Raw genomic sequence first — 20,262 nt, forward strand, 5'->3', positions numbered from 1 at the left:
TCAGACCTTGCCTCTGCCTTAGTTTCTTTACTCTGCCATTATCAACTAAAGCACCAAACCTGGTGGATTGTAATTACACTACTCTCCCAGGATCTTCTTTATTAACATAAAGTAACAGTTTAACTCAAAATCAGAGTCTCCCAGATTTCCTCTTCAGGCATAGCTCTCCTTTGTGCCCCTTGTGGGCTTCTAAATCTCTCACAGGGTTTTCCTCCCCCTCCCAAAATATTCCAGTCAGGTCTTATTCCAGAAACTTCTTCCTCAATTCCCTCTGGATCCCCTGCAGGAAGCCCCTTCTGCACTCACTCCTCCGGTCACCTGCTCTGAGAGCTAAGGAGAGTCTTCCTGCTCAGTTTTTCCACCAGTAGGCTGGTTTCCAGCCTTCCCACCTTGCTCTTATACACACTCCCTAGATATCTGTCTATGTGCTAAGAAGCATCTTCTGATCTTTTCAGTCTCTCCCTGAACTCAGGCTTCTCTATATATCCCAGCAGGCCTGGCTATGAGTCACAGGCTTCTACCAGGTTAGCCCAGGGCTCATTTCCTTTACCTGGAGAGGTGGGCTGAGTCTTCAAAAAAAAAATTGGAGATATACCTATCTCCTAGAACTGGAAGGGATCTTGAAAGGTCATTGAGTCCAGCCCCCTGCCTTCAGTAGCAGGACCAATTTTTGCCCCAGCCCTAAGTGGCCCCCTTAAGGATTGAACTCAAGCCTGGGTATGGCAGGCTAATGTGCAAACCACTGAGCTATCCCTCCCCTCCCCAAAGGTGCAGCTGAATCCAACCCTCTTAAAGAGCCCACTAACCTTGTAACAAGCTGTGTGTTTCTGATATATGAAATTACTTTTTATTGTGGAAACTCTATTGGTTATGCTCTCAAACATATCTAGTGGGTTATAATTTGCTCTGGTCCTTTTTAAACCAATAACTTTTAGTCTTAAGGGAAGTTTTCTATCACTATAGAACAAGGATTTGAAAAATATTCTATTTTTATTGTCTAGACTTTCTATCCAGCTGAATCTGAGAACCTTTGCCACTAGTGGCCTGATTTACTACCTGGCTCACCAGAATCAGATTGACTATGCAGCCCTTCAGCTTCATGGGGGACAACTCTATTTCTTATTTGATCTTGGAAAAGGAAAAGCAGTAGCCTTTCACCCTGCGGCCATCAATGATGGCAAATGGCACACGGTAGGTACCCAAGAGGCTTTAACTCACCTGCAATCAATTTTGCTTGCCTTGTCCACACATTAGCAAGAGTGTTTGCATGCAGGACTTGGCCACTTACTAATGGACTTCTCTTTTTTATTCTTATTAACTGTGAAGTGAGTCCTGCACCTTGTAGCCTATAAAGTACTTAAGCTTATTCAGAGAAAATTATTTAAATTATTTTATTTCTATGTGAAAATCCTTCAGAGTGGCCTGGAAACTCTGAGTTTACCCACATGGAGTTGTAAGTGTTAGGGCTACTCTGGGCTGGAGTACACCGAACCCGTAAGGTGCCAGTAACATGGCAGGTGTACCATGATTTGGAGGCAAACATTTCAGGTGCCTTCTGGTACTAGTCCTTGTGGATCTGAATAATCACCCAGACATGTGGTTAAGGGAAAAGGGTATTTAACTAGGTCTGGAAGGAAAGGGAAAGGTTGCAAATACCATAGGTACAGAGGCTTAAACAGCTACAGTTCAAAGAGAACAGTAGCAGTTCTTGTTAGAGCCTTGTTATACCCTTGAGTCAGGGATCTTCATGCCTAGTTCCTGGGTCTCTCTCTTCAGTCTGGTCTCTATTCAAGCAAATAGGAGCTTGCAGGTTTCCAGGCCAGGCTTAGTTAGTGTCTCTTATTTGGACCTTGCTGCACTAGCTTGCTCTCCAACCATTGTTGCTCCCCCATAAACCCTACACAGATCTACGCCCAGCTATAGTGTCTGGCAGACACAGCTTGTTCCACACACGGCTCTGCTCACAGTTCCTGGGGAATTCCCTATCTGCACTCAGCTTCCCTGCCGATCCTCGCTACTCGCTGCTGCTTCCCAAAGACGCCTAATCATTTCCTTGTTCAGGGTCCTTCATCCTGCCTGGCCAGGAGGAAGGGGATGTGCAGTGGTAGGGAACTCATTGGAAATGTAGTCCCTGCTTAGCAGGTTCATCACAGAATTTTTCTGCAGATTCCTCCATCAAGGGGCAAGGGTTGGTGCAATGTAGAGAAAGTGTGTGTGTTGGCCACAGATGTCAGGGAATCCAATAGAGATTCAGTGCAGAGACCTTGTATCTCTATACCTTGCCCCTCTCTCTGGTTCCCTGTCAGCAGAGGTCTGCTGGACCCCCTTGTCTCTAGGAGGCTCCTCCCTTTCTGAGGAGGTTGGGTTCCATGCTGCACTGGAGCTACACACAAAGGTTAGAACTAACTCTGTCAGCATTAGCTTTAGCGTGAATTTTCCTTGAGTCTGGTGTGGAAGACTATATACATCCCATTAGTCCTTGCCCTTCTTCTTCATGGCTAGAGACCTGAAGGGGCTTCTGTGGGGATGGATGGCACAGAGGTGCCACCTTCCACATCCAGCCTGGGAATCCTCAGAATATTGTCTTGCATGCCTAATACAAATAGAGCAACAGACAACATAAGTTACCACACAAAGAAAGCAAAGATGAGCTACAGTCAGAGACACCACAGATGAGCTCTAGTATATGTTGAGGGGCAGAATATTACAGAATTATAGTCCCCACCAGCAGTTTTGAAGCTGACTTAAATATAACTAAAATAGACTTGTTTTATTTCGTGCATTAAATACTGATAGTAAGACCTTGAAATGCACTTGCAGGACAATAGGCAATCAGTGCAGGCCATGGAGTGTTTGAGTGTCAGTGATTTGGGGATGTAGGCCCTTGAGCAGTAATGCTGTTGCGTTCTGAAATAACCTCAACTTGTGGATGACTTCTAAGAGTAACTCCAAATACAGCATGCTAACTCAATCTAGTCTCTGAAATCATCTTCAGAAATGGATCTTGTCCACTCTTATTGTGGGCAGCAGGTTGATACAAACTTTGCTATTTCTTTTAGGTAAAGACAGAGTACGGTAAACGAAAAGGCATAATCACCGTCGATGGACAGGAATCTGCAACAGTTAATGCTCTGGGAGATGGTAACACGTTGGATGTGGAGGGGAAGCTCTATCTGGGAGGGCTTCCTTTAGATTATACAGCTAGAAATATTGGAAATGTAAGATTTCTTTTGAAAATATCTTCATTAAAAATTTATAGGAGATAACCCAAATGGTTCATAGCATAAGCTAAGCCCCAGCTGTCTGGGGTTAGGAAGCATAATTTTCCAGTACAGGTTTCTTTCACTTTTCTCTATAGCACCTGGTACTGGTCACTGACTGGGATAGGATACTGGACTAGATGGTCTGTTATCTATGGCAATTCTGCCTCCTTGTGTATTGTAACTTCACACTTACCTCTTCCATAATTGGACTTACTGTATTACAGGCTAACAAAGATGTGAACACTTTGAATCTATAATTTAATCAAAACAATGGTTAGAAATACTAGTGATTTTCATAATAACATACTGAAGCAAATTCAAGCACCTTTAATTTATGAGCTTGTTCTCTGTTCCTGTTAATGGCAGTGGCAACCCTCTTATTTATTTGCGTCACAGAAGGAATAGGCCCCTCAAGCATGTATCTTTGACTATTAGCATTTCTAGGCAGTTTTAATATACTCTGTCTGTTTTTACTGCTGTAAGTCATCATATACATTTGCGGCACTATATAAATAATTATGTTGGTGCTTTAAATCCCTGAATGTTCTCTTCATAGAATCCTTAGTTTACAGTGATATCAGGCATTGCTGTGAGAGATCAGCCTGCAGTTTGCCTAGGGTGACCAGACAGCAAGTGTAAAAAATCAGGACTGGCGGTGGGGGATAATAGGAGCCTATATAAGAAAAAGACCGAAAAATCGGAACTGTCCCTATAAAATCGGGGCATCTGGTCACCCTAAATTTGCCTTATGTATTAACTGTCATATCCCACTACATTTAGGTCACTCACAGTATCCCTGCATGCATTGGCAGTGTGATGATTAACAACAAACAACTTGACAAAGAGAGCCCAGTCTCCATCTTTGCTGTGAATAAATGTTATGCAACAGCACAGGAAGGCACTTTCTTTAATGGAAGTGGGTTTGCTGCTCTAGGTAAGTGTGATTAATAGAGTCAATAGCTTATTGAATTAGTGCTCATGAAAACACATCAATTTTATGTCTAGATGCAACAAACTTAATTAAATGACACTTCATTCAACTATATATTCTGTTGTATATTCTGGCTGTGTATTTCTAACTGACTTCTTCCCCCTTTATGTCCAAGACTGCCCCCTGTCCACTTGCTAATGATCTGGCAGTCTGCAGAGGAGTCTCTGACACAAGTAAAAAGACCTAACTCTTCTCCAGCTGAGAAAAGAAACAGTGGTGTGTGTGTGTGTGTGTGTGTGTGTGTGTGTGTGTGTGTGTGTGTGTGTGTGTGTGTGTGTAAGAGCTTAAACTGGTGTAATTTAAAGGCTGAGGAATCAGAAGGTATAAAGGAGTGAATGTGAAAAAGGGTGGGGCCCACTTTACACTTTTTCCATAGGTGCTGGAACTGGTGGTGCTGCCACACCTCCTGGCTTGAAGTGGTTTCCATCATCTTCGGGGTTTACAGTTTGGTTCAATGGCTCTCAGCACCCCCCTCTCCCCCAATACAAAATGTTCCAGCACTTCTGACTTTTTCTGTTCCCTCAACATATTGAACTACACCAGTGTAAACTCCCTTAGATGTACTTAAGCCCAGTGTACTGATGTAAGAGTCTAAATGAGTGAAAGGGAACTTCACCACATGTAAGGGAATTTTAATTCTCATCACATAGTTTCTGAATTTGGATTATAATCTACAAACAGCTTTCCAGAGACTCAGCACAAACCCTGTCCATTCAGGGTAATTAACATGCCTATTAATTATTACATGTACTATTGATTACTTGTCGCAGTTCAGGGCAACTTCACTTGTATTCCCCCTCCATGCAGTGGCACTCACTCTTAGGGCACATCTGCACTGCACTTTCCTCACACCCGTTTATAGAGTATAAACGCTGCATGCCCCCTAGCATGGGTACAGATAGCAGGGTAGATGGTAAGGCACTGCTTAGGGGAGTAAAGATATGCTTAAACCCTGTGGATATGTACCCTATACATCTCTCTACACGCCCACACAGTGCTATTTTTAGCAGTATAGTGTCCTGTGCCACACCACTGATGGAATCTTTCCTCACTGCAGGGAAAGGGTCAGGCAGTGGGGAAGGCTTCCTGCTGCTGGAGCTTTTCCATGCGGCCCCCCTGTTGCTAGTCTTTAATAAACAGCTTAATAGCTCACAGTGGTAAGTTACCAGACAGTTTTCTCTAAGCAAATACATTTATTCTTAGGGTAAAAGCATTACAGAAAAATAACATATTAAAAATAATAAAGAACCTACACACGCACGCACGCGTGTTTACCAGAGATCACTCCCACCATTTCCATAAGGATTCTGGCCCGTGTCAGTCCTTCGAACCTTTCCCTAAGGATTGGGACCCTCCCCTTGGACAGAGGGTTCTATCTGTTTGCTGCATCAGAAAGAAGGCCTTGCATTCTTTGTCTGTTGGCCTCTGGAGAAACCACTTTGAATTAGTATAGGCAAGCCTGCCACAGGAGTTGGTGTCTCTCTGGGTTGTTTCAACCTGAGAGAATTTGCCCACTGTTTTTAGTTCCTGGAGGGGCTGTGGTTACCTTAACCCATGGAATTACATACAATCCCTGGCTCACAATGATACATAAACTCAATACAATACAAAGATATATTGCAGAACATTGCTATTTCTGTCATATGCCTAATCTTTTACTTTATGCTTATCATTTATTTTTCAGTCAAAGAAGGTTATAAAGTCCGATCTGATGTGAACGTTACATTTGAGTTCCGCACCAGGGCTATGAATGGAGTTCTTCTTGGAATCAGTAGTGCTAAAGTAGATGCCATTGGACTGGAGATTGTGAATGGCAAGGTGGGTTGCATAGGTAGGAGACACTCACTAGGAGAGCTGAATTTAGGGATCGTTCTCCAAGGCACAATGGGAAAGTCAGATGTGTTGAGCATTACATCAGTAATAAGTGATGAAACCAAAAGACAAGAAGACAATGTGATAGAAACAAAGATGTTGCCATGATTCATAAATACAACATGTGACCAAAAGTTTGCCTCAGATTACAAGGAAGGTGGGTTCACATCATAATGTTCACCACAATGTGAAGCAGCACAGGGACTCCTCATCCTATAGTTACTGCCCATAGTACTTACGTCAGCCTGAAGAATTTGTGCTTTCCTTTCTAGTTGGACTAGCTACTGTACTGTGTGTGCTGTTTGCTGGACCACCAAAATACCTTTCATATATGTTGGTACCCTTTTCAATTAAGCTAAACTTGCCCTTACCCAAGCATGCTCTTGCAGAAAGTATTTAGCTGCTGTGTCTTAGCAAGAATTTTGTTAGCATAGGTGAAAGTCCTATTGTTATTCTGAGATGAGAAATTGTCTGGACATGGAATGAGTCACCATAACGCATTCAATCATTTTCTTTTAAAGTGAGACTGAAGAGCTTGGAGGAAAGTATATATAAGAAAGTTGGCTTAAATGTCCCTGTTTCTTTTGCTAGAAGTCGTAGTTATTTATAAAGCTGATTTATAAATCCATCAATTTAATTTTACTTAGGTAAAGAAAAGTAAAGACAAGATTTAGTCCCCTTTTTGGCGACAGTTAAAACAAAGGAGAACTGTAAAGCTCTAAAACAAGATTAATGTAAACAGATGAGGCCTTTTAAATTGAATTAAAAACAAATTCTGTGATTACTTTTCCAGTGTAAATTATATTTTTGAATTATATTTCTTTCTGGATACAATTGACAAAGCTAAAAGCTAACAACATTAAATAAAACTTTTCAGTGAGTCTGCCTAACGATACTTCAGCAGTGAAGAAAATCATAAGCCAGCTCAGAATAACAGAACCCAAAGAAAACACAATGGCTGTGTGAACCAAGCCATCTCATAAGCAGTATTGTGAATTTACAGGAAATATTTTTCCATTAAGTATTTTTTTTTTATGGAGGTGTGGAGGCTTTTATGCCTTTATGTGAGATACGGGGGCTGGTGGGATTGTCTTTCCCCCATGCATACCCTCATCCTTAAGGCTTCATGTCCCAGCTATCATCTCTTCAATTGTATTAGAATGGACACGGCATCCTTGGACACCTTAGTGAACATGTGAGCAAACGGTAGCATTACCAAAGTATCATTAGGTTTCTGAGAGTCCCAAAGCTAGTGGGAAAAGTGGGGACTTGCAGGGAAGAATCGGGATATGTATATAAAAACATCTCTTTATTTAAATAGATTAAAAAGGGAAAAAATTGCCAACTACAAAAATCACCTAATTTAAGGCTTTATCTGCTCATTTGCATCATGAATAAATAAGTAGCCTGAGCTCACTGCAAGAGCCAGGCTTCTGCCTCCTCATGTTAATCCCAATAGTGCCTAGGCTCTCTTGAGAGGGAACCTGTGGCTATTCAGCTCAGCCTTTTGTGCATCAGGACATTTCTCATTATCTGTTACCCAGACAATTTAAAATCTTCTGCATCCAAGAAAAAAGAACCAACTTACATGTTATGCTGGTGACTAGGGAGCTCATCACCCTATTACAATAGAATAACAATTCCTTATCAATTTATCCATTTGCAGACAATGCTCCCAACAAAAATTGCTTATCTAAATATTGAAGATTTGGTAGAGCTGGCTATGTCTGAAGTCAAGAATTCCCACCTTTTTTATGGGTACAAAAATGCCCAGCTGCTAGCCATGCTTCCATTATAGGGAACTTCAATCTTTATGGTTAGTACTCCAGGTAATTAACTGTGTTCCGGGTCTCACTGGTCATTATGATTCAGAAAGCTACACAGAAAGTATCTTGTAGCAATCAGTACATAGTTGCCCACTTCAAATAAATAAGTAAATAATACATTGCTTTTAAATATTTCCCCCAATTTGCCCTTGTTTTGGGGTAATATTTACATGTTTGAGAGTCAACACAAAAAAGATGTCTTTTAGTCTGTTTAAAAAGAAAAGAAAAATGAAAGAAGAAATAGGATCACACATTCATATATATGTATCCACACACACATTGGCACTGACTTAGTGGTTTCCCATCCTATACATAATTGCTGCCCTATTGAAGCAATTACTGGACATGATGGTCTTAGTGCTCCAGTGTAAATCAGGTGTAATACCTATTAAGTAAGTGGAAGTACACTGGTGTAGAAGAACCAGTCCCCATAGTTATAGCAAACATTTATATCCCAAATAAAAAATGCCCAGCTTGTTTAATGTATCATGGTTAGGTTTAGAAAATATTTTAATAAGGCTTAAACTCCAGCTATTAAATTGATTATTGTGCTTTGGGTAATCGTCAGTCATTTATTTTTTTAAAAAAGGAACTCTTTGCAGCAGGTAGAATATGCTTTTATTCAATTAAATTGCTCCAGGTGTTCTTACTGTCTGTGTCATTATTGGCATCTGGTTATTTGTTCAGGTTTTGTTCCATGTCAACAATGGAGCTGGCAGAATAACAGCCACATATGAACCACGAGGTGCAAATAGCTTATGTGATGGAAAGTGGCACAAGCTTCAAGCAAACAAAAGCAAACATCGCATTGCTCTGACGATTGATGGGAATTTGGTTCAGGCTGATAATCCCCACATCCAGTCAACATCTGCAGATACAAACAATCCCATTTATGTTGGAGGCTATCCAGGTATGTACCGTAGTATTTCTCTCTCACTAAATAGCTAACTAGGCAGTTCACAAGCTGCATAGACCATAATAATGTAGTGACTGTAATGTGAGATCACAGCTGTGCTAAGAGCCTATTAACTTTTTTGAGTCTCCGGAATTTACTTTGTGGAGGATGGGTTAACTCCGGTCATGAAAAATTGATATGGATTTATTGAACTAGATCAATTGAACTTGGCACAAGAAGGTGTACATTTACACTTCCTTGCCAAGTCTCAACCCTAACACTGGAGGAGAGTTGTACCTTGTGAAATACTTCCCTCCCTTGCGGTTTCAATGGAATATGGCGACTTTTCAATCTGAGGCGACACAGGATCCTCACTTGTGGAGCATGTTGTGAGGGTGTGCTGTATCAGCGGGCATATCAAGGCATTCCCCCTCCCGCCACCATCTGTGTTGGCATTTATACAGCGCTCACCCCCACTTGCTGTGGCCATGCTAGCATGACGCATTATGGGGCTGTGCTTGTCCTCTGAGATCCCTCCCTCTCTGCAGTGGAGGGGAGGTTGCCAACAACTTGGTGTGACACTTTCTCTGGGTGCCCGGAACTGCAAGTGCCCTCTTGTTACCCCTCTGCCTTAGTAAGAGAGAGACTTGCTGATGCTAAGCTGAGTGATAGCTCCCTGTCATCCCCATTTGTTAGGCACCCCCGACAGAGTTCTCAGGAGTCTGCCAGCCCTTACTTTGCCTTGCAGGTAAAGCTTGGTACACCCCAGAGCCCAAGCCCCCTTGAAGAATGCTCCTCCATGGTATCCAGTCCGGTCACTGGACACTCTCAGTAATTACCAAGTCTGCTGCCTCCAAAGAGACAGTGTACCCATCAAGTTACACACAAGCATTTACACTTTGCTTAATGTTACAGCACTAAGATTTACTTAGGATAAAGCAAAGTGAAGTCTGTTAACAAAGATAGGGATTTAAGTGATTGAAGCACGGTGGTTTGGTCAGCTGGCCTAGTGGTCTGGGATTCCAGCTTCAGTCTTTTTTTCAGTATGTTTCAGTCCCTCTTTATAAGTTTCCTGCTGGAGTGGTTCTTTGCTGGTAATTCCTTGCCCTGTCCTTCCTTGGGTCAGAAGTTGAGACTTTGGCCTGGGGTAGGGAAACCTCCTGCTCCACCAAGTCCTGGCCAGGGCCATGAAAGAATAACCATGTAGGATGGCCTGGGGTCAGCCTGCCCCCTGCTCACATTCTCCTGGACCACTTCCTTCCTACTGGCATGGCCCTGCAGCTTCTAGGTGGTGGAGGGGCCAGGGGGGAAGGGGGATCTCCGTGCTGCCCACCCCCACAGGCCCTGCCCCGCAGATCCCATTGGCTGCAGATCCTTGCCAGTGGGAGCTGCAGCAGCCTGTGCTTGTGCCCCTCTGCCACCTAGGAGCTGCAGGGACACAGAGCTGGGTAAGGAGCCCCTGCCAGCCCCGCCTCCCCTTTGCGCACCAGCAGGGGGCCTGGGCCATACATCATGGCCCAACCCTCCCCCCCAGCTCCAATGGGGTCCCAGGCCACCTCCCCCAGCAGTCCCCACCCAAGTTTTAGTCTCAGGTATTTTTAGTAAACGTCACGGACAGGTCACAGGCCATGAATTTTTGTTTACTTCCTGTGACCTGTCTGTGACGTTTACTAAAAATACCCCTGACTAAAATGTAGCCTTACTTATGATGACCAGTATGATATAAACTTTTATTTGATACCTTACACGGCATTGCTGATAGGTAAATACTATGACAACAATGTGTTAGATGTAGGGCTTGTCTACATCACAAAGTTGCAGCGCTGGTGAGAGGGTTACAGCGCTGCAACTTAGGAGGTGTACACATCTGCAGGGCATCACCAGCGCTGCAACTCCCTGTTTGCAGCGCTGGCCGTACTCCCGTTTTGTCTCGGGTGTAGAGGATCCAGCGCTGGTGATCCAGCGCTGGTAATCAAGTGTAGACACTTACCAGCGCTTTTCTTGACCTCCGTGGAATAAGCAGGTATCCCAACATACCTGAGGAAGCCTCTGGTAATCAAGCAGGTCTCCTTCCCCGGTTTGCTCTCGCGTTCCCCGAATCCCCGAGCAAGCAGGTCTCCTTCCCTGCGGTTTGCAGGGGGGTTCGGGGAACGCGAGAGCAAACCGCGGCGAAGCTGGTCTCCTTCCCCGGTTTGCTCTCGCGTTCCCTGAACCCCCGTGCAAGCAGGTCTCCTTCCCTACGGTTTGCAGGGGGGTTCGGGGAACGCGAGAGCAAACCGCGGCGAAGCTGGTCTCCTTCCCCGGTTTGCTCTCGCGTTCCCCGAATCCCCGAGCAAGCAGGTCTCCTTCCCTGCGGTTTGCTCTCGCGTTCCCCGAATCCCCGAGCAAGCAGGTCTCCTTCCCTGCGGTTTGCTCTCGCGTTCCCCGAATCCCCGAGCAAGCAGGTCTCCTTCCCTGCGGTTTGCAGGGGGGTTCGGGGAACGCGAAAGCAAACCGCGGCGAAGCTGGTCTCCTTCCCCGGTTTGCTCTCGCGTTCCCCGAACCCCCCTTGAAGCCGCCCAACAGCGCTGCAGTGTGGCCACATCTAACACCACTTGCAGCGCTGGTTGCTGTAAGTGTGGCCACTCTGCAGCGCTGGCCCTATACAGCTGTACTAATACAGCTGTAACAACCAGCGCTGCAAAATTGTAGATGTAAACATACCCGTAGTGAGTTAGGAGTTGCCGTTACAAGACAGTGATGTCTTTACAGTTGGCATTGAGGTAGTCATACTTGAGTCTTGAGGGACTGTTTCTACAGGCCAAGATAGACACTGGGTGTAAATTTATCTCTTGGTCTCAATTGCTCTGCACAATTTCCTTTTTCATATAAATATTATTGTCATTAAATTATAATATTGCCAAGAAAAATAGAGTGTAGTGCTTTTAAGATTAAATTGTACTGTAGGCCATAATTTGGGTTAGGCCAATTTTGCATTGAATTTAGCCATTAAAAAGATTGCATTTTTAACATCAGAAAATTGGTCACTTTGCAAGCACAGTGAACATATTTATTTGTAGCTTTTTAATCCCTATACTTCTATTGAGCCTGAATAGATGTCAGACAATGATGAATTATTAAACAAAGTGGGAAACACCCACATAAATTGATCTCTGAAACAGTAGTTATTATTAGAACAGATAGACCCATGATGGGTTGGACCCCTTTGTCTTCCAGTGGAAAAACACTGGCATTCCAACAGGGGTTGGGGGGTTCCAGTACCAGGTGGCTCAGTCACATGTTTCCGGGCAGGGTCATAGCAGCCAATCTTGTAGGCTGTCTCAAGCGTCCACAGGAAGACTAAACTCTTCCACAGTCCTTTGTCTTTTTGCTGATGGGCCATCAGCCCTGTCTGGCTTTGCATTGTTGTACCTGAAGGGCTAGCTGTGAGTGACACCCAAAGTAGCACATCTGAAATATAGATACATGGTCAATATTCCTAACTTCAGATACAGAAATGAGACAGGCATACAAACTGAATAATCACATTCAGTAAATCATAATCTTTCCAATGATATCTTACATGAGCCATCTTACACAAAGTATATGTTATGCCATATCCATGTCATAAGCATATTTCCATAAAGAATCTGGAGTGTAACGTCACTAGGCGTATTTGTTATGAAGAGTTTAGATTAATGACATCTACAGAGCAAATATGACTTATAAGCATTTGGAAAGCTTTAGGAATAATACTTTGCACTTGTACAGCATCATGGGTATTGGAGCTCGAGATAGTTTACAGCTATTAATGAATGACTCCATCAAGCATGGCTACTGCTTAATCTCCTAGGATTCCATGGAAGGTTTTATGGGGCTTATGTTTGTTTAAATGGTGCTAATGCAACAGTAATTGTGCCACTAGCAAGATTCTTTTTGGAAACATGTATCATAGTTGCAGAGAAGGGAGAAATTCACCCACCACAGTGCTGCAGAAAGCATTCAGTGCACTGTTTCACCTCTTGCATCATGCAATAGAGCTAGTCTCTGTAAACAGTTCCATGTAGTTAAGCATGAAGGGATGAACTGGGGGAACGACTAAGGCCAAGGAGTACAAGGTTATGCAGCTCTAGCAGCTGCAATGTCCTGGTAGAAGATATACTGGGCTCCAAACCAGCTTGTTCTGTAATAATGATTGTGGCATGGCTATCGCCTCCCTTCCCTCAGGCTGAGGTGGTTTCTTTCCCTTACTGCTGACTGGATTGCCCATCTAGTTTGGCTGGTGCAAACCACGTGGCAGTTTTTGAAAACTATGAGGCTGAGCCTGCAAGCACTGAGCACTTTCTGAGTGGTCTGAGCATCCTCAACTCCCACTGATGCTGGCAGAATCTGGGGCTCTGCTGCCTCTACTTTTGTCCAATGATTTTTATTAATAACTTCTAAGCCTGGCACTTGCTACCATTCTTCACATGCCGCTTCCGTCCCCTTCCAATAGAAGCAGATTCTAGGTATTTCATATTTTCTTTTTCAGCTGATATGAAGCAAAACTGTCTGACAAGCAAGAGCTCGTTTCATGGGTGTTTGAGAAACCTTAAGCTGATTAAGGGTCAACAGGTAGAATCCTATGACTTCAGCCAAGCCTTTGACCTGCGTGGTGTGTTTCCTCATTCGTGCCCCGGGGCTGAGCACTAAACTTCAGGGAAGGATTTTGGGATCGAGATGAGTTTTAAAATTTCTTACTGAAGAGGTGATTTTTTTTTTAATGAGAACCCCAGGTGTCTGTTAACTTTCCAACTCAGGACAAATATTTTTTAGAAAAAGTTCTGTGCTTATATTTTTTAACTAAAATCGTTTTATACAACCAATACCTCTACTAAAATGTTAACAGCATTAATTAGGTATTTTTCTCTTTTAGAAACATTGTTAATCAGTGTTTACAAGGTGTGTTCTGTTTGCTTGACAGTATTTTGTTGTATTTTATATTGGTCTTTTATAATAAAAATAAAATTGGACCATACAGTGAAAATGCAATAGAATGTGCATTATTTCATGTGGTGTAGTAGTTGTACACTTTAATTGTGAGAAAAGAACCAGCTACTATGAAGTGTGATACACAAGAAGACACAAACATCCAGCAGAAGGCACAGGAAGCTAATGGCATAATTGTGATGATATAAAGCAAATAGGTCGCATTCAGTATACTAGCATTAACACATGACCAGAATCCTCCTGTTTATGTTTTCTCTTTCATATTTGTCTTCTCTGTTAGCTTTTATTCCATTCCCTTTTGCTCAATACCAAACATTTAATGCTCTTGCCATCCCTTACTCAGTATAATAGGGGAGTTACAGATTGGCTGAAATGTCACATGGTCAGTTGGTGCAGAGGCAGCAACTGCATGGTGTGGAGAAACATGCACCATGCCGTATACCAGACACCTTATTTCCCATGCCAAAGGGGACAGAGACTAGATTCTGCATTTCAGGCACTGGTGTTGAATACTAATCCACATTGAAGAGCACAGCAGCTATTTCCTTTGGAAACCAGTGTTGGGGTTGGGGGTCCATATGGTGCCTTGCAACTCTGCAGATCTTAGGCTGCTGAGTAGTTCTTCGCTTTGAGTGGCCTTTGAATGGCCCTCTCACACCTATGGTTTGCCTAGTGCATTTTCCTCTACCTGCATTCAATACTTTGCTTATGTGTTGAAGCAATGGGACCTAAGCTAATGTTTTTGGGATACGTAGTCACACTAACCTAAGCAGAGTAAACCAATTCATTTCACTGAATAGATCACTGAACAGTCATTGGATGGTAATGACTTGTGATTCCCAGGATCATGGGCTTGGCTGTCAACATGGATCTACTGTAGATATGCCAGCTTCTTTATGATGTAACTCTTCTTTGTACTGTTTTTTAAAAAAACCCTTGTTTGCCTTTTAATATTTTGTTTGGATTTTTCCTTATTCATTTTGAGCCTAATTCTGCCACTTATTTAAAAGTTGGTGAAAGCCTGGCTCTATTGAAGTCAATGGGAGATTTGCCATTGATTTCAGTGAGGCCAGGGTTTCAGCCTGTTAGCAATACCTTACTCCCTAGGTAGTCCAATGGGACAGTTATGGAGCAGAGCAGGAGTCAGCAACCTTTGGCACATGGCCCATCAGGGTAATCTGCTGGCAGGCCACGGGACATTTTGTTTAAATTGACCATCTGCAGACACGGCTCCCCCTTCAGCTCTCAGTGGCTGCAGTTTGACATTTCCAGCCAATGGGAGCTGCGGGAAGCAGTGGCCATCACATTCCTGTGGCCCGTGCCACTGCCCACAGCCTTATTGGCCGGGAACAGTGAACTGCAGCCACTGGGAGCTGCAGAGGGCTGTGTCTGTCGATAGTCAACATAAACAAAATGTCTTGTGGCCTGCCAGGGGATTACCCTGATGGGCCACGTGGCAAAGGTTGTCGACCCCTAGTAGAGTATTTCTGTACTTCAGAACGGGTGACAGAATCAGGCCCCTTATTATTGTACTATATTTGTCCACGTAATTCTCTAAGTGCCCTCACAAAGGGGCTACTTTTAAAATAAAATTGACTCACTTCCCAAAATCCTGACTCACCCATTTCCCAGGTAAACCATGTATTAAAAATGCAGTGAGAATTTTTAGGAGAGGGTTAGTTTACATTGTTTTTATTTTTGTCATGGATAAAATACAATGTACATGTTCTACATTACAAATACACTACTATGCAGAGAGTGGAATTTATTGTAACAAAACAGTCAACATTCTAACAAGGAGAGGTAAGGAAAAATATACATACAAACATTTGATTCACCTAATGGCATCATATTATTTTCCAAGGGAATGACATATTATGGAAAACTGCGCCCCCCCCCATCTGAAACAGTTAGGGTTTCTAAAAACTGATCTGTTACCTAACATTCGAACCACCCATGATTCACTATAGTTGTTTTGAATATGACCAGATATAAGATCAAAGAGTGAGGCAACACATCTGGTGTGCAATTGCTTTCTTAGCAAGAAATGTCATTCTGGTTTTTAAAACTGGCTGATTTCCAGATCTAGCCCACTGAAAGGAAACATTGTTAACGCAGCAATATCAAAGGCTGTGAGGCAAGCAGAAGTAAGCAATGCTACTACTAAGGAAGCTTTGGAATAAAATGCTTCTAAGCCAGAATTTTTTTTCCTGGCAAATGCACTGAGGTAGTTTACAGTGTATATACACATTATAAAGACATTAGCAATATGAAAAGGAGTGGGATTGTTCCAATATGTTTCTAATAACTACTTCTTACATGCCTACAGCTAATGTGTTGATGCAGAAAATGATCTATTTGCAGCCCATGGAGTGTGTAAACACTTAAGGCATCTCTGGAGGTTGTTGAATAGGTTCTACTCCTAAACATGTTCAGGCCCTTATTAATATTTCACTGCACAATTTTGTTACCTAATAAACCAACATGTAACCACTTTGAATGGAACTGTTGCTAATGGAAGCAGAAATCCAGAAACCTAGGCTATACTTTTCAAACTGGTAGGCCTAATGTTAAGACCTCAGGCTTGAACATTTTGGCTGTAATATTTATTTTCCTGTTAGCCAATGTAAAACTTGTAACATAAGTAGCAACACCAATTTACAATAAAGATGACTTAGGTAATTAGTTCCTTCTCTCCTTCATGTCAATAGGAATTTTAATTTTAATGTCAATGACAGCAAGATTTTGGCCCTATATTACCAGTCTGTATACTGTTCATAGAGTCTATTCCAATACTTATGTGCTATGCAAGGATTAAAGTGACAGACAGTTTTAATTAAAAAAGTAATCATTCCAGTATCAAAGGATAGATTTGCTTAAATCAAATTTGGCTTTCCTCTGTCCCTATGCAAAGAGGGGAGGTGGCTAAGGTATTCCAAGCAGCCTTCCTTCTTGTGTAATGTATAGCGGTATTTGTTTTAGCAAGATTTCCAGTGGAATCTACATTTGAGAGTCCAAAACGTACAGAGTAAGTTACAGTTTGAATGCTTGGGGACAAGGAGAAGTTAAATGTGTTTGAATGTACTTCTGAAAAATCATTTAAAATGAAGAACCCAAGATAACATTTCTGATGTGCAGGATTTCTGTGAAATCAGATTTCACATTCAGTGGTAATAAATATAATATTACTTTGTACTTATATACTGCTCTTCACATTCAAAGGATTTTGCACATAAAATCCCTAGGAGCTGTTTATCCTTTTATAAGATATGTTTACAATGCCTGTTCAACTCACAGAGGTTGCATGCACATATCTGAGAGCAGAATTTGACCGTAACTAATTCTTATGCTACCCCCCTGAGAAGAGCACTATTAGCCCTATTTTATAGTTAAGACCATGGGGGCAGAGGGATTAAGTGACTTGACCACAGAAGGAACCAGTGTAAGAATCCGTACTAGAACATTTGAGCTATTAGTCTTGTTCCCAAACCACTGGCCTACGTCTCTCAAATACACGTGAATAAAGAGTTGTGAAAACAAGAAATATATTGTTTTTATTACAGCTGTGCTAGAACTATCCTAACTAGAATTGGGCAAAGATTCATATTATGCCCTGGAGCTGAAGAAAAGCAAGTTTGCAAAATTTAGGTGAGGGTATCCAATGTTGTTAAATTTTAATCCTACCCTGTAGCTTGAAGACAGGAAACCAAATTCTGCCCCTTGTATGCTCAACTCAAAAAGTGAAATATTCCATATGCCACAGATTGGCTTTGCTTACTAAATACCACCAATAAGGTTGCATAGGTGTAGTGGAGGGCATGATATAGAGTAATCTGAAACCTAAAGTAAGATTTCAAAATATATAACAATAGTAATTACACAGATGTAGCAAACCATCACAAGCTACATGCTCTTTCATCAAGATAATGTACTTCACATTTATTTGTGGGACACAATTCGTAACAGTTATCCATTGCTACCTCATGAATGAAGGATTATTTCTTTCTATATTCCTGTGGCCAATTCATGGAGGGAAAAAAACACCCGAGTGATTATACAGGTCATACCACAGATGAATTTATCATACAGTAAATATGCCAATGACAGAACTATCCCTTGTTAAATTTGAAGGCTCTATAACGTCCTGTTTTTGCAGCTTGAGAAAGAAAGTCTTGATTGCAAATGGGCAAGCATATATCTATGCATGCAGTAGTGTACAGCCTGATCATGCCTAGCCAGCTGGAGCACTGTGGCACTGCTACTGACCGGCTAAAAATTGGGCATATTCTAGTAAATACATTTGTTATACTGGCTCCCCAACCTCATTCTAGCCTGTTTGTCTTGACCTATTAAATCTCCTCTTTTAGACTGTATGCAATTTACAGCAGTGTCTGTTATTTATTACTTGTTTGTGCAGTGCCTGGCACAGTGCGGCCCAACCCGCCTGTGGCCTTTAGCCACTACCACAATAGCAATGCTAAATAATAATAAATCCTACTTGTCATCTGGAACAGTCTTCCAAGGGGAGCAGTGGGGGCAAAAGACATATCTGGCTTCAAGACTAAGCTTGATAAATTTATGGAGGGAGTGATATGATGGGATAGCCTAATTTTGGCAATTAATTGATCTTTGATTATTAGCAGTAAATATGCCCAATGGCCTGTGATGGGATGTTGGATGGGATGGGATCTGAGTTACTACAGAGAATTCTTTCCTGGGTGTCTGGCTGGGTAATGGGAGTCTTGCCCACATGCTCAGGGTTTAGCTGATTGCCATATTTGGGGTCGGGAAGGAATTTTCCCCCAGGGCAGATTGGCAGAGTCCTGTTTTTCGCCTTCCTCAGCAGTGTGGGGCACAAGTCACTTGCTGGAAGAGTCTCTGAAGTCTTTAAACCATGATTTGAGGACTTCAGTAGCTAAGACATAGGTTAGGGGTTTATTACAGGAGTGGGTGGGTGATCCTGTGGCCTGCATTGTGCAGGAGGTCAGACTAGATGATGATAATGGTCCCTTCTGACCTCAGAGTCTATGACTCGGACTCTTCTTCATCTCTATGAAGAGGAAAAACCTAAAACGCCTGCCTCAGTACACAAGTGTCAGACAAGATCTTTCTTCTGAACACTGCTGACAAGACTAAAAACTCCTTACACATTAAATTCAAATAGACCAAGGAAAAACAATTAGTCTAAAAATTAGAAAATATTAGGTTTTGGAGAAAGGGTAATGTCCATATATGGCCCCTTTAAGACATTCAGCACACATATTAAGGTAATCATGCAGAAAACATTTTAAACTTCTGACTTGTCAGTGAAAACTGGAGGGAAAAACTAGTGTCTCTCTCAGAGCCCCATCACTTCTACATGTGCGTGTAGAGTAGGGAGGGAGGGAGAAGGACGTATTGTTTAATTTGTGAGGCAGTGGTGCTACAAATACATTGGTACATGGTCAACACTGGAGAAAGATGTATCAGAAGGCTTCTAGTAGTAACATATACAGTACAGCATACATAAACAGTACGTTTGTCTTTACACAGTAGTTCTTTCTCCTCAGTATCAGCTACTAATGAGGAGTGAGTCAGTGGCACAAATATTGTAACAATGTACATTTTACGTTATAAACTGGTTTGCTTTTGACAGAAGGGTTCGAGTTTATCACATAAACACATTTTGGCACTGCTGTCAGTCCAGCTCCCATAGTCCATGTTTAATAGATCATTTTCCCTTCTTGCATACCATGTGATTCCTTTGCATTACCTTGCAGTTGGTAGCGTTCACTACATTCTCAGATGTCATTGTGTTATCTGTTTATAAAAATGTGTTTTCTCAGCATCAAGTCAAGAAGTGAAAAAAAAATACTCTATTCCACAGGTTGTGTCTAAGTACCTCTATTCCTTCCTCCTTCATGTCTATTGAACAACTGACACAAATATAATCCATGTGAGTGTCACCATTGTATAATGTTCCATAAATTGGGGTAACAGCTCTCATGACCTATTCGGTATATGGAAAGGCTCAATAGTAAAGTACATTGAGAGGAATATATATAAAATAACAAATGCTTTGGTTTCATCTGTGGCCAGGTCTTCTTGAGCTGGAAGGCATCATTGCCATCTTTTTGGCTTTTTTCCAAATCACTGAGGTATGATATCTTTGTAAGCTTTAACTTGATTTTGGTTTTATCACCCATTCTGCTTGAGGATTTGCACGATAAACATCTAACATGTATGCATCTGGGTCCAAACAATGCAGTCCTGAAACAAAAATGAAGAGTAATTGTTCATTGTTCTCGGTATGCTGATAAATCCAACAGATCTAGATTTTCAGAAGTGTGCTTGAGCAAGTTTCCAAACCGCACAGAAGCAAGTCAGGTTTTGTGTGTGCACATTCCAATTTGAATGTGCATGTAACAGGTGGTTTGGAGGTCTGGGTGGCCTAGTGGCTAGAGCATG

The 20,262-nt window shown here is 42.2% G+C and overlaps 2 protein-coding genes across 3 annotated transcripts in view; one reads left to right on the top strand and one right to left on the bottom strand.

The window, feature by feature from the left end:
- Nucleotides 1–13,762, top strand: part of LAMA1 (laminin subunit alpha 1) — a 150,145-nt gene extending 136,383 nt beyond the window's left edge. Inside the window, exons 58-63 of the mRNA XM_030552788.1 lie at nucleotides 1,002–1,191; nucleotides 3,060–3,218; nucleotides 4,044–4,197; nucleotides 5,939–6,072; nucleotides 8,640–8,862; nucleotides 13,358–13,762. Of these exons, the coding sequence (XP_030408648.1) occupies nucleotides 1,002–1,191; nucleotides 3,060–3,218; nucleotides 4,044–4,197; nucleotides 5,939–6,072; nucleotides 8,640–8,862; nucleotides 13,358–13,518 (1,021 nt within the window). The 3' untranslated portion in view covers nucleotides 13,519–13,762. The remainder of the gene's footprint in view (nucleotides 1–1,001; nucleotides 1,192–3,059; nucleotides 3,219–4,043; nucleotides 4,198–5,938; nucleotides 6,073–8,639; nucleotides 8,863–13,357) is intronic.
- A 5,000-nt stretch (nucleotides 13,763–18,762) lies between these two features.
- The window catches only part of ARHGAP28 (Rho GTPase activating protein 28), a 98,458-nt gene continuing 96,958 nt past the window's right edge, over nucleotides 18,763–20,262 (bottom strand). For both annotated transcript variants that reach the window (XM_030552789.1, XM_030552790.1), the window contains exon 15: nucleotides 18,763–20,064. In XM_030552789.1, coding sequence (XP_030408649.1) covers nucleotides 19,973–20,064 — 92 coding nt within the window. In that variant the 3' untranslated portion in view covers nucleotides 18,763–19,972. The remainder of the gene's footprint in view (nucleotides 20,065–20,262) is intronic.

The sequence above is a fragment of the Gopherus evgoodei genome, chromosome 2 (genome assembly GCF_007399415.2).
Source record: "Gopherus evgoodei ecotype Sinaloan lineage chromosome 2, rGopEvg1_v1.p, whole genome shotgun sequence".
Classification (NCBI taxonomy): domain Eukaryota; kingdom Metazoa; phylum Chordata; order Testudines; family Testudinidae; genus Gopherus; species Gopherus evgoodei.